The 15,103-nt window shown below is 38.9% G+C and overlaps 1 protein-coding gene across 1 annotated transcript; it reads right to left on the minus strand.

The window, feature by feature from the left end:
• Positions 1 to 6,970: 6,970 nt before the first annotated feature.
• LOC140337927 (3-galactosyl-N-acetylglucosaminide 4-alpha-L-fucosyltransferase FUT3-like) lies at positions 6,971 to 14,730 on the minus strand. The gene is made up of 3 exons (XM_072421801.1): positions 14,646 to 14,730; positions 13,277 to 13,366; positions 6,971 to 12,100 (listed from the first exon to the last, which is right to left on the minus strand). Exon 3 carries the CDS (start codon positions 12,087 to 12,089, stop codon positions 11,025 to 11,027), a length of 1,065 nt encoding a protein of 354 aa, XP_072277902.1. The 5' UTR covers positions 12,090 to 12,100; positions 13,277 to 13,366; positions 14,646 to 14,730; the 3' UTR covers positions 6,971 to 11,024.
• Positions 14,731 to 15,103: the final 373 nt, after the last annotated feature.

The following is a 15,103-nucleotide window of genomic DNA, read 5'->3' on the forward strand; positions in this document are numbered from 1 at the left end:
GTTTTAACAATTTTTTTTTCACAAATTTTTACAGTCGAATCCCGTGTTTTTCAGGTCGGGTCTATCTGAATTCGAACAGCCTTATTTGGGTCGAATATAAGAACAACCCGAATTCGAACACCAACACAAGTGACAACTGAGTCCTCTGGTAGCCACTGACATCTCATGCAAAATGGCAATGTGTAGTAGCAATATCAAGGGTTTTCATTGTCTACGCAGGCAAGGTAAAGAGCATGCATCAAATCTGTTAAATACATGAATAATATATGAGGAAGATCAACAAAATAAATCACAAGTAACAAATTTGCCTAAATACACTGAGATTAAACCAAATATCTGTTACAAACTATATAAATACATTTTACATAAAGGTGATTATTATACCTAAGCCTGGGTTAATTACCACCACAGGTGGTTCAGAAGTTGGCAAATAGAGTTAAGGGCCTAGTGTGGCATAATAAAGTAAAGCCAGAATGCAGTAGATCCTCCAGCAACTCAACAGCTTTCTAATCAATAAAAAAAGACAAATTTCACCTAGTAAAATTTTGCACTAATCAAGCATTTCTTCCAATTTTTAATATTTTTATTAAGGTTTTTCTCATAACAAAACAGAATAATACAAAGCAATAACAATAGTATTAGGACATAGAATATAGTCAATTTGGATGTATACCTACATTTGACTCCACATTCAATGCTAGCATTACCCCGACCAAGTGGTCCACCACATCCCGGTGCAATATAAGAAAAAAAATCATAATAAAAAACCCCCACATATCCGGGGAAATACCACAAACATTAGAAACTGGGGGTTGAGCATTGCAGCACTGTATCTCGTGTCTTAACCATACAACCAAACAAACAACAGGCATACATAAAGAAAGAAGAGATAAAGGGAATAAGTAAAGGAAAAAATAGAGTAGACAAGTAGACACTACTGGGGGGGGGGGGGGGAAGGGAAGGTAGAGGAAGTTCGAAAGACCAACACAATCAAAGTATCCTGCTCCAAGGTAATTTCCCTTAGATCGATGACTATGAGCTATTAAAAAAAATCCATGGTTCCCATATGTCTTCAAATTTGTCTAAAGAGTTCTTTAGGGTATGGGTAAGTCTATCGTTCACCATGATCCAGTTCAGTTTGGTAACAATGGGGTCCAAGGATATCACGGGTGACTTCCATGCTTTACCCAACGCAATTCTGCCCGCCAAAAATATCAGTCTAATCAGTTTCTTTGTGGATTTCAGTAAAGTTACGACAAGTTTGTTAAACAGGGGAGCTTCAACAGTGCTACTAATCTCTTGCTGGACAATTCTTGAGGTCAATCTAAATACTTCGTCCCAAAATGTCCTAGCAATCGCACAAGACCACCAGATATGCACCATGGAACCCCTGGGCCCACAGCCTCGGAAACGTAAAGGAGAGACTGAAGTCAACATTTTTGCCAATCTGGCTGGTGTGGGATACCATCTAAGCGCCACATTATAGTTAGCTTCCAACACCGCAGAATTTAGAGAGACCTTGGAAAAGGCGTAAGTCATGTCCCACCACTCTTCCAATTCCCATGTGACACCCAAATCGCACTCCCAGTCTTTCATATATTTCAGTTTACTGTCCTGGGCGACTAAAACTGAGTAAATAACAGTAATTTGCCCTTTGGTGGAGGCTATTGAAAAGCATGTGCTTTCGAGCGGTGAAGAGCACATGGGTCTTGGGGCCTCTCTGATTATCTTGCTGATGAACGAATTCAATTGTCTATAACGGAAATATTCCGTTGAGGGGATTTCAAATTGAGTGGACAAGTGGTCCCATGTAAGCACTGCCCAAACGTCTATCAAGTCTTTCACCCTCCTAAAGCCTTTAGAGATCCACCAGTTAAATTTCACTGGACTTAGTCCTGGCGGAAAGTCCGGATTATTCCAGAGTGGAGTCAATGGTTTATGATGGGAAGAAAGCTTCGGGTGATGACTAAATTTATCCCATAACTGAATGGAGTGAGACAGAGCCGGGCATTTTCCATGGCCTCTTGTGTTTTTCCTGCGCCACATAAGGGAATCTATAGAACCCAAGAAACCATCCTGGTTCTCAATCTTAACCCCTTGGGGTCTAGCGCCCTGCAAAGTACTTAATGAGATTTGTGCCACTTGAGCTGCTACATAATAGTATTTCAGATGTGGGGCTCCCGACCCCCCATGCGTTTAGGGGCAAGCAATGTATCTTTATTAATTCTGGCCTTCTTCCCCGCCCATATAAACTGCATTATTCTAGACTGAAGGAGAGCAATCTCCCTCATGGGGACCTGAATTGGGAGAGTGCGAAACAAATAAAGCAATCTAGGGAGTAGGTTCATTTTAATGGCCGCGATCCGCCCTAGCCACGACGGGGGGGGGGGGGGGGGGGATTCCTTTGGGGGCCAGATTTGGCCAGAAGCTGGAAGTGCATTCTCATTGCAGTGAACATAATTTAGGGGGGGGGGGGGGGGCAAGGACCACCTCCGGATATCCGCGTAGACTTTTTTAAGCAAGGGTACATAACTGCATCTATAGAGGCTAGTGTATGCGGGGGTCAACTGAATACCCAGGTATTGGATGGAATCCTTATGCCAGATAAAATCAAATTTCTCCTGGATCACTGCGTCCTAGTTGGGAGATTTATGTTGAGAGCCTGAGACTTAGTTTTATTAACCCCCAGACCTGAGCACAATGCGAATTCGTCCAGGAGTTTCATTAGGTTAGGTAAGGTCGTGATTGGAGAGGTGATAAACATTTAGATATCGTCAGCAAAAAGTGCACATTTGTGTTCCGCCCGACCACAACTACCGTGTTTCCCCGATGATAAGGCAGGGCCATCAAATAAGACAGCCCCCCCTTTTTAGGTAAAAATGAAAAATAAGCCCCCCCCCTAAGCCCTAGAGCATATTTTGGCCTTCAAAAAAAAATAAGACAGTGTCTTATCATCGGGGAAACAGGGTAATACCCTGAATATTAGAATCCGCTCGTAGGGCTATCGCTAAAGGTTCAATTGCTAGGGCATACAAAAGTGGGGAGAGAGGACATCCCTGCCTGGTCCCCCTCCTAATAGGGATAGCTTTAGAGAAGAATCCCCCTAGCGATATTCTCGCCTCCGGGGAGTCGTAAAAGGCCAGAAGTAGGTTAGTGAAGTGGGTGCCAAAGTCCATTCTAAAGAGAACCTGAAACAAATATCTCCAAGATATGCTGTTGCATTCTTTTTGAAAATCAAGGGAAAGCAGCATGGCCTGGCGTGGGGGGCCCCCGCCGCAGCTGGAATTTACTACTGATATGAGGTCAACAGCCCTTCTCGTTTGATCCGGTGCCTGCCTATGTAGCATAAAGCACACCTGGTCTGGATGAATATAAGCCCCCAAAAAGGAGCCCAAGCGAGGCGACATGATCTTCGTCAAAATTTTTAGGTCACAATTGATCAGGGAGATAGGTCTGTAGTTGGCTACTTCAGAGGCATCCTTCCCTGGCTTAGGAATCACACTGATGAATGCTCTGTTGGCATCGCTCAACAGAGCGTTCCCCTCCCACAGATAAATAAAATATGCCACCAAGTGGGGCGCCAGTACAGGACTGAACGTCTTGTAGTACAAATTAGAGAATCCATCCGGACCAGGTGAGCTGCCCACCTTGAGGAAGCCCAAAATCCCATTCAGCTCCTCAACTGTAAAAGGTCTTTCCAGAATCGCCTTATGTTTAGGATGTAATTTGGAAAGGTCAATTGTTAAGGAACCCTTCTATTCCCATTTTAGAAATTGAGTCCTCAGAACCGTATAAACGGCTGTAAAAGTCCTTTAAAGGCTGCAAGAATTTTTTCTGGGTTTTGTGATAGCCTACCACCTTTAGTCTTAATTTTAGGGAGAGCATGGGTCCTGGGCTTGGGATTAAGTTTATTAACCAATAGGCCACCTGGCTTATCACTCCACAGATAAAATTTATGCGCTGACCAGTGAAGTGATTTTTCTGCTCTAGTAGTTAGAAGCAAATTAAGTTCAGTGCGTTTCGCCTCTAGCTGGGCCTTTAACACTAAGTGGGGGGCTGTCTTGTGTTGCAACTGTAACTTGTGATAATTCTGGAGACAGGCATCAATTATTTTGTTGTGGGCCCTTTTGCGTGAAGCCCCCATTTTGATCAACTCACCCCTACATGTAAGCTTTGTGAGCCTCCCAATAAATGGCTGGGGATGTAGCACTCGCAACATTAATCTGAAAATAGCCACTTAACAAGGATTCTATTTTCCCTTTGGCCAATGTATCAGAAATAAAGCTCTCATTAAATCTCCAATGAAACCCGGGTTGAGGTCTGCCAAATAATCAAGCATTTCTTGTACCTCAGCAGCCTACCAAAGGTATAGTGATTCCTTTAAAAAAATGTGCATCTACTCCCCAAATCTATTGGACTGCGCACCCTATGAGTAAGAAGTCAAATGTGCCTGCATCTGTCCAACTCTCTCAGCCACCACCGGGTCCGTTGGAACGTGTAAAAAATTGAATACATTCCATTTACACTGCTAGGGGCATAATTCCCTTGATCTCTAAGCAATTAAAGGTGATTTGCATCCATCCAAACACCACCATTAAGCATCAAATAGCATGATAAAATCCTTTTTTCCACTGGACATACGTAATCACAGCAAATATCCACTCAGCGTACCTCCAAAAAAACAACACTAATATAGTGCAATACATATTTATTATTAAAATGTTCCTAAAATACTAATTGTAAAATATTAGCCAATTAGATTTTAAAGATAAAGTCCCTAAACGTCCAATATCTCAAAGCTAAAAAAAGACAAAAACTTCACATTTCCATGTAACTCCTTTCTCGGATGGATTGAACCCCACCCTATTGGTTTCCCCTCAACAGGCTTCACCCATGTGTAGTGTCTGTGTGAATTGGATGCATGTGAATCACCTGGAAATTAAGTGTGATACTCCTTAGCAGTACTGAAGTGCATTTGACTGTCTACTCATAAGGTACACAGTCCAATGGATCCGGTGGAAGTAGATGCTTATTTAGATTGTTATAGAGGGCGACTTGTTTTCTTTGGACTTTATGTTGCTTTATTTGTTTTTGAACTTAAGAACCAAACAGATAGGTTTGAACCATCATATTTATCCATCATATTTATCAGTGGGCTAATAACTTCGCTGAAATGGGTTAGATTTGGACATTGCCCCTTTAAACCCCTTAAAAAATCACTCTTTGCCCAAATTGCAGGGTCTTTAAAGGGGTATAGCAAAAGAAGATTTGAATGTCATAAAAAAAGAACGTTATCAAAGTGTCCTCCAGGTAACTTCTCCCAATAATTCAGATGCAATTTGGGAACAACCTGTGTATTTTCCAACATAATCGAGCACAATGTCACAAGGCAATAGTGTGTAAGGATCCAAACCCACTCGGGGATGCTTCGTTGTCTGGCTGCAGTTCTGTCTACTGCACCACTTGAGGTTTTACCTTTTGCACCCTGTTGGATTCCTTGGACAAAGATACCATGATACCTAGTTTCTTGCTAAGCCTGGCCCTTCCCGTGAACTTCCTATTTAAGCCATGTCTCTGGCTTCCTGTTGCCAGATTATTGTGCTTTGCCAATACCTTGCTCCACCGCTATTGTTACATTGCACTCTCCAAACTTCTACCTGTGTACCGACCCTTGGTTACTGATTAACCACTACTCTTCCTCGCTCTCCGCCTCTAACTGACACCAATGGCTACTGACTTTTGGCTCATTCTTTGACTATGTTTGTGTTCACTCCATCCATGCTACCTCTGCTTGTGTATCAATCCTGGACTGCTTCCACCTCTGTCTGCTTGCTGTTTAAGCTACTGGACTCCGAACTTGACCCTAGAACTGTTACATAGTGATAACAAAGTAGCTCTGAGATCATAACATTGATATTTATGAATTGTGGCTGGTAGACTCCCCAGATCTTACTCCCATGTAGCAGGATGAAATACATGATGCCATCTTTGAGGGTTTTTGAAAAGAGGATAATAGGCCTGGATAAGACTGTAAAAAAGTGTTTTGCTGTATCCTCGCAGCTCTATATTTGGTATCCAGGCCCAGAATGTCCTGAAAGGAATGAATGGTCCAGGTACTCCATGCGTTTTCCAGGACAGAAATAGGTGATGGTTCTAGTGCACCTGGCCATTATTAATACCCTCTTTCCCCTAAATAAGGCACAGTCTTATATTTTTTGAAATGCCAAAATATGCCCTAGGTCTTATTTTCAGGGGAATGTCTTATTTTTCCATGAAGAAGACTACAGTACACATTTATCGTGGAAAATTACTCATGTGCCATTGATTGTCCCCTTCTGATCACTCTGTGCCATTCATTATCCCCTTCTGATCACTCATGTGCCATTGATTGTCCCCTTCTGATCACTCATGTGCCATTGATTGTCCCCTTTCTAATCACTCTGTGCCATTGATTGTCCCCTTCTGATCACTCTGTGCCATTGATTGTCCCCTTCTGATCACTCTACCGTATGTGCCATTGATTGTCCCCTTCTGATCACTACCGTATGTGCCATTGATTGTCCCCTTATTTTAGCATTTCATACAATAAGCCTGATTTATGAATGTTCTCCAGGACTAGAGAGGATACACTTTCATTAGTGAAGCTGGGTGATCCAGAAAACCTAGCATGGATGAAGTCTAGGGTTCAAAACATTTGCTAGCAAATGATTGCGAAGAAAACTATTCCAGCTTTCCTGGATCACTCAGCTTCACTGATGGAAGTGTAATCTCTCTAGCCTTGGAGCGCTTAATAAATCAGGCACAACAATGGTACCATTATTTACCCTTTTTGATTTTTCTAAAAATAGAGTACTGATGGTTACATTTTTGTTGGATTTTTTTTATTGCACAGTGTGATGTTATAGAAATATAATAAACCAGAAAATTCTTGTTCACAGATGTGAGGATTTTTAATTGACTGACACAAAGATAATTTTAAATAACTTGATTTAATTTAAGACAAATACATGGACATATATTGACACACTTACATAGTTAGTCAGGTTGATAAAAGACATAAGTCCAACCCTAGGGAAATAAACATATCCCAGATAAAAACCCTATTGACATAGTTGATCCAGAGGAACAGAAAGAAAACCCTGGTTCAGGTTGCTCCACTTCCATCTATATATTACAAACAGTCATTGGATGAGGTGGTTACATTAATTTTCTTTATTCAGGCTTGATCTTCTCAGTATAATGTCCTGTCCTAGGATGACAACTTTTGCTGTACTTTGTATCCTGAAAAGCAGTGTTGCCACCCAGGACATGAAATGTGTTAGGGCTGCTGATAAACATCTTGTTCTCTCCTCCTACCAATAACATGCTGAGAGTTCAGTAGTCATATCACACTTCTGATTCATTGTGTAAGTTAGCAATTAGACACAGACCAGGACTGGATTTCCAACATGATCAACAGGAATTTCTTTGCATTTATTAAACAGATTTCCATATATTTAACAGGCCTTTGCAGCGCTGGGTCCAAGGTTCGACTTTTGGCCAGGACACTATCTACATGGAGTTTGCAGGGTGCATGGGTTTTCTCCCACATTCCAAAAACATGCAGTTAGGTTAATTGGCTTCCCCCCATAATTGTTCTTAGACTGTGGTAATTACATATGACTATGGTAGGGACATTAGATTGCAAGCTTTTTTGAGGGATAGCTAGTGACTATGGACTTTGTACAGCACTGCGTAATATGTTGGTGCTATATAAATACTGTGTAATAATACTAATAATATTCAACAATACATTTACAGATGAACAGCTAGTTATTGCATACTTGTAGTTATAATACACAATACCATATACCCAGTAGAGGGACCAAAGTGCTGCATTGTGAAAGTGAATATCTTTGGTTGGCATTGGAATGGATTCAAAAGAATGGCTCATAAAGAAGTGGCTTGTGGACTGATCTGATCAAAGCCCTGCTGGAAATGCTAATGAAATATTGTGAGTGCATTTAAAACAACAGTTCATAATAGGAAACTTACAAACATGGGAGGAATTTTGCATGGTGTAGTGGTCAAACACTTCACTAAATCAGTTTGAGACACTGGTGGGAGGTTGTGCAAAATGCCTCTGAAAAGTTATTACCGCTATAGAGAGCCTATAGGACTATAGTGACCGGTATTCATATTTTAATAAATAATTGAAAATGCTAATTTTACTTGTGACATTATTTTTTATATATTTTATATCACCTTTATCTGTAGGCACCATTTGAATGAAGATGTTTGCCAAAATAAATCAATAATTTCTATAGGGTATACTATGTAACTTGAACAAATGAAAAATACAATACATTTCCTTAATAATCTTCGAAAATATTAACAGTTTAAAGCAATAGGAAATGTAAAGCTGACTTTCAGCCCTATCTTTAGTTATGCAGTTGTACAGACTTTTCTAGTCCACGACAATTGTTTTCTCTGCACACTTTATGTTTGCTAAATGCATTAGTAGCTGTAGCAAATCAGATAATTCCTATCCTTGTCATCTTGCCAGAACAAATGAAATTGCTTCCTCGCTAGTGGGGCCATGGACATGTCATTTATTTGCTGCCCCATCCCGTGGCTATAATTCACTACATTGTAACACATTTATTTCAGATTTTTGAAATTATCTGTTTACAGATATATATGTGATGCATATGTGGTTATAGTATATAGGTTTACATACATATGTACTATCATCACCAAATCTACACCATCTTAGCTCTTCCATTTAATTATCTTTGTTATCTTTGTTTAGTGACTCATATCAAAGCTGATTTGCACTTTGATCTCATATACCTTAACAGTTACCATGCTTGAGCTGTCATAACATTTTTTACCATTCAGTAAATCCTGTTTTTAATTGCTACCTGTAGTTTGGAAAAGAGATCTCTGTGAGACAGGTAGCATTTTGAGGCTTGAATAGGAAGCCATTGCATTTAAATGGGCCCTGACCTATACTAACTACAAATGCTAGTTGCCCAGCTTTTAACATTTTAAGGTAACTAACAAAGAAGTAAGCATGTATATAATTACAGAACATTCTTGGTTTAGGTCATTGCTTTAGAATGTTTTGAAGTCACTTGATAAGCATAACATCCAGAAAAAAGGATTCTTTGCAGGGAAGGGGTGGCATTGATGGAGTGTGGCATACACGCACACGGCAGTAAAAATGTGGCCAAGCATGGTGGGGCATGGTAGGTGCCCAGTAAGATTGGCATGTAGATATTACCAAGGACAGGCAGATATTAACAACAACAACCAGGTCAGAGGAGTAAGTCAGGATGGCGAGGGTTGCTTACCAGTGCAACAATAGGTAATTTAGGCTCTTTGCAGTGTCCCTATCTATACTTCAGAATAAAGGCAGAATGGAGGAGATGGCATTTAGGATGGAGAGGTCAGGCAAGTTCGATGGGTATCAGTCAGGATGGATAAACCTGCCAAAATGGAAAGATTAGGTCAACTAGTATAGTAGGAAGTCACAGACAAAATGGAGAGGTCAGGTCAAGATAGTAGGGTCAACATCTGTCCAAGCTCCTTCTACCAGCGCACTCACTCAGCCCCTTTAAGGGACAGCTAGTGACAAGACTATGGACTTTGTAAAGTGCTGCGTAATATGTTGGTGCTATACTAGGACTTCTTTTAGCTAGGAAATGAGGCAGGGTCTGTCTGACATGCTGAACTTTCTTTTGCACACTTAAAGCCTAAACTGTGCAATTTAATCAGGGAATTCAGATTTAACAAACATACAATGCAAGTATTGGAAGACAAAACAATGCGGAGCATCTCAACAGATTACTGATTGGTTCAACACCCTATATATCAATGTAATATTTTTTTTTATTTTACTTGCTCCAATATATTAATCAAATTATCAATTTACAATAACTTTTATACCTTCCATAAAATGGTATTTGCGTAAATTACTGACATCAGATATAAATAATAATGATGCATATCTTACAGTAGTTTGTCTTTTTATTCCATGATAAAAATTGTTATACTGAGTAAAGAACTAATGATCTACAGAGGAATATGCAGAGATCTAGATGTTTATTGAAGTTAAGGAGAAATGCAGGAGGTAACATAGGATATCTTGATGAGTTTTTTGAATTATGCCTAATAATGAGGTTGCTTTAGAAATGCATCTATTCTTCCTTTGTCAGCCAATGTATTTGGGGTTTTAATAACCAAATATCCTACAATCAGTCACCTGTTTGTTGTTGAATATATTACATGTTACAATATATTACATTACTTAAACAGTAACAGTAATTGGACAGAGGTTATAGTGCTTCCTCATTATACTAAAACATTCCTGACACAAAGGGAAAAAAATCTCCCCATTGTAGACAAACACTGCAAATAACTACATGGCAGAAAATGTATCCCCTTCCTACTTTGCCCTAAAAAGTTTTAGTTGATGTCAGCCTTTATCAGTGACAGGATTGAAAACATTTGCTAACTAACAGCTAATTACGTTAAGATATTCATTCCAGGTTTGCTTAATCACCCAGGTTCACTGATGAAAGGGTATTCTCTCCAGCCTTGGAGATCTTTATTAAATTAGGCCCACTGTATCAACCACAAACCTTACAGTATAGCTCAACACTCCTTTATTGGTCTCCCTACTTTACTGCCTCTGATTGTATCCCTGTCTTTTTCCTCAATCTCTACCTCAATTCTAACTTTCTACTAGGTAGCTGACAACTATGGTTCTTTCTTTGTTTTCTAAATATGTATGGTAATTACAGCCCTTTTTAAAGAGGCATTTTCATTTTGAAAGATCGGTTCAAAGATTGGAGACTGAAACATGAACGGGAAGAGTGGATGCCCTGTAGGCAGCAATGGGAACCTTTAAAGAACATCAATCGGTATACTTAAAGTAAGCTTATGGCACAAAATGTGTGATTTACAAAATAAATGTTGAAATGTTCTTTAGATAAATTATTTCTTACCATTTAGAAAACAAAATATTAAGAGGGAGAACTTTATTTGAGAAACCACTTTTCCACACTTGGTATATAATTGTAACTGTTCTGCTGCTGAATCCCCCTGCATGCTTTGCAGTAAATATTATCCCAGCCTATCTCTCTGACAACCTTATATTTTGATTTCCACCTAAAATATTGCTCATATCTTGCGTTGTCTTTGTCCAAGTTGATTAAAAACTCTGCAAGTTCTTTTGGACTGGAGAAGTCATCAACGTGAATGAAGGAGTCAGGTGGGATGAACCGTTCATAGTTTTTACGAGGGGGCCCAAGTACCACAGGCACTAATCCCATTATAAAAGAGTTACTCCACAGCTTCTCAGTAATGTAATCCTTATGTTCACAGTTTTCAAAGGCAAGGTAAAACTTGTAATGGGAAAGGGTTTTGTCAAAGTCTTCCCAGCTCAATTTCTGGTGATTCTTGCCATATACATCTATATGAATGTACTTCTTCAGCTCCTCATAGTAGCTGTTTCTCCGAGCTCCTGGGTACCATTTGCTAACTACCCAGGCTACTAACCTGGACTTGGTTGGAATTTGGAAATTGCCTGGTTCCTTCAATGGCTTTAGAAAACCATAGGGAAGAAAAATATCAGAATCCTCTCTGTAGGTCATTGTCATGTTTATGAGGTTGTCAAAAATATTCAGATTCTTAGTGACGATGGGAGGCTCAATGTTGAACCACACCCAATGTTGGTGTTGAGGCCGTGGTCCATGCGGGAGGTCCTGACTGTACATAACATCATAATGATGAAGAATCACAGCATCAGCTTGACCCAACAAGTTACGGTCTACTGTCAAAATGCATCCTGAAATTCCAAAAGCAGATTGGCAAGTGTCCAGAGGAAATGTTTCATGAAAAGGCCAGGTCCAGACTAGAATAAGAAGCTGGGTATTACTTGTTTCCTTTTGTGCTAAAGGTTGTTTCGGTTCTATAAATTTAGGATATTTGATCTGATCCTGACTCATGCCTGAGACTTGTCTGGAGATCCACACACATAGGAAAAGGATAACCAAGAAAACAAAGGTGAAGAATAGTAACTTTGTGCGTGATTGTTTTGCCATCTTCTATGTAACTAGATGAAGCGTGGAGGAAAACAAAGAAAATTATTTGTTTTAGGTTTTTCTCAAATCATCTACAGTACATGTAAAATGCACTGTATACACTATATTATTAGGTTCATATACAGTACATCTACATCTATAGTATATATATATATATATACATATGGATAGATAGATAGATAGATAGATAGATAGATAGATAGATAGATAGATAGATAAATAGATAGGTAATACAGTATATAGTTCTAAAACAGTAAGGAAATTTCAAATGCCTGTTTAAAAAAACATTTGTTGGCATGCCATTTATTTTGCCCATGTACCTATGCTGTGATAACAGGTGCAGGCAAGAAACAGCTTTTGCAATGTCTAGGCTTCTAGTACAAATGTCAAACACCGAACAAAAAAAGGTAGTGCCTGATATATTCTGTTTCTCACCTGCCCAAAAATGAAGCAATGTCTACAACAATGGGCCTGATTTAATAAAGCTCTCCAATGCTGGAGAGGATACACTTTAATCCGTGAAGCTGGGTGATCCAGCAAACCTGGAATGGATCTGGTCCAGGATTCAAAGTATGTGCTAGCAAATAACAAATAACTTTGGAGAAATCCATTTCATGTTTGCTGAATCACCCAGCTTCAACAATGTAATAGCAGGAGTGAATTCCAGCACATGCCCAAACCAAGACTTGGGTACTGTAAATAGCACCCTAAATTTCTATGGGTCCTTGGTAGTCTGTAGAAATGGTATAGCCATTCTTGGGGGGTGTGACACAACTGTATTCCTTAACTGTAATAAAATTAAGAGGTGTTTAGGTATTTTGCCAAAGTTCAGCTTCAATTTAACTCATCTGCCTATCGAACAGCAATACATTTTGCTGTTCCCATCCCAGCTCCATAGCTTCCCTCTTCTACATTCCTCATAATGCAAAATGAAACAAAAAAAACAAGAGAAGTATGAATTACTTATTGCATTACATGTGACTTTTGCATTTTGTCTACCAAAGAGATAAAGTATGGAACTAAAATTTGCTAACCTAAAAAAAAAACTAAAAGATCATCCATGTGTAGAGTGTTGTATCATTGGAATACATCTGCTAAAGTCCTCCTAATTAATGAAAATCACTATCCAATCTAATATTTAAAATAAAGTAGCAATTGTATGTGCATGGTATGTCTTGTTAACATACCTGTCCTCAATATTTTGTTCTGGTGACATCCAGGATTATTTCTAATCCAGGCAACTAGTGAGAATCCAAAACCTGCTGCAATTTCCTAAACTGCATTTCAAGTAAAGAAAAAAAAAAAGGTGTTATGGACAATTCTGTAAAACATACCAAACCAGTTTACATTAGTATAAATAAATACATGTGTTCCCATAGCAAGACTATTGCATTACTTTCCGGGAATCTATAATGAAAAACAAAGAATTAAATGAATTTATTTATGCAAACTGGTTAAAAGGTTAAAGAGAAGGATGGTGAAAGTTACACAAGAGTATCTGCAAATTTGCTGAAACTATCCCTGTGAGTAATGCTTTTGTTCCTATTTTCCTGTGAAATAAACATTTCCAAATTAAAGCCTTTGAAAAAACTTGTCTGTACTAGAATCTGACAGTTTTCAGTTACTCTGCTCACAACAATGGCAGCAAGCTTCTACATAGTTTACTGCATACAAACTCTAACAATGAACTTTTTACCTTCATAATTACAAATATGTTAAATGTAAAACTGGAAGTGTTTTGACACATCTTTCCAATGATTGCACAAAACAGCTGTCAGAAACTTTTGACTTCCTAACTTCTTGTAGTGAGCTGACAAAGCTGCACTAAAATCCTAAATACTGTTGTAAATAAAAGAGTCCCAACACACTTCCTCAGTTGACAACATTACTTCCTTATGAATACAGCACAGTTATGAGTGTTGTCACCTTAGAACACATGTGTCCTAGGAGACTGTTTTACTGGTTAAAATAAAGGAAAAAAGCCTAAATAAATTTTGCAACCACTACATCTAAGGTCTGGTAAGCTACAAAATAGTATACTTTTGTTCTTGGGTTTAGATCCTTAAGTTTAATCCTACTGGTGTGTTTACTCCTATTTGTGTGTGTAATTCAGAAAAATTCAGGAAACGAGACTTTTGAGGTACAATGTACTAATCAAAGTTACATTTTTTTCAATATATATCAAATACAATAAAATTAGACTACACGCTCTACTTTAACGCTCAGTATCTTCCATGTCCTTTTGTTTGCAGTAAAGCTGACACATCTATATTAATAAGCATTTCTAAACAAGTTTCGCTAAAAAAGCTTCCTCTGAAAAATGTCTAATTTTGTACAATGTACACTGATTTTGGCTATTATATCACAGATGAACTTATAAGGAGAACATGTCAGAACCATATGGGGGAAGCCAGGAGAGGAAGACTCTATAACCAATAATCATAAAAGAAGAGGGAAGACTTGAAATCCTGTGTGATGTTTCAATCAAAGGTCCCATGTGTCCTCATACAAGGATGTTTTTTGCCCACCATGTATGAATAATTTATGGTAACATACCCAGCTGTATTGGCCAGAAGAATGTGCCATTGCGTGCCTCGCACAGCCAATGGAGAAGATCTCTGTGATGAAATAGGTGTTAAATAGAAGCCCGGCAGGAAAAGAGAAAAGCAGGAAGTCAAACTGTACCTACAATGCTCATATTACAAGGTGTTTACAATAGGCTAGAAAGGACAATATATAAACTTTGTTGGTGGTGACGCACGTAGCAGGGTAACTCTACCTTCCTTGCTAAAGGCATACTGTAAACAAGGACAAAAAAACTGGCTGAATGTGTGCACTTGTTTCCTGGTGATAGCCTGACAATTAAACTCTTTAAACATTTAAAGTGAAGCCTGGAATGCATATGGAGCACAGATCTTACCCTGGGCTTCTGTTCATTAAGTATAGGCTGTTTTACACATTCTTGGCAAGTAATCCTCCGATCTGGCAACCCTTTTTCTTACCTATTCGAAATG

The sequence above is a fragment of the Pyxicephalus adspersus genome, chromosome 9 (assembly GCF_032062135.1).
Source record: "Pyxicephalus adspersus chromosome 9, UCB_Pads_2.0, whole genome shotgun sequence".
Taxonomy (NCBI): Eukaryota; Metazoa; Chordata; class Amphibia; order Anura; family Pyxicephalidae; genus Pyxicephalus; species Pyxicephalus adspersus.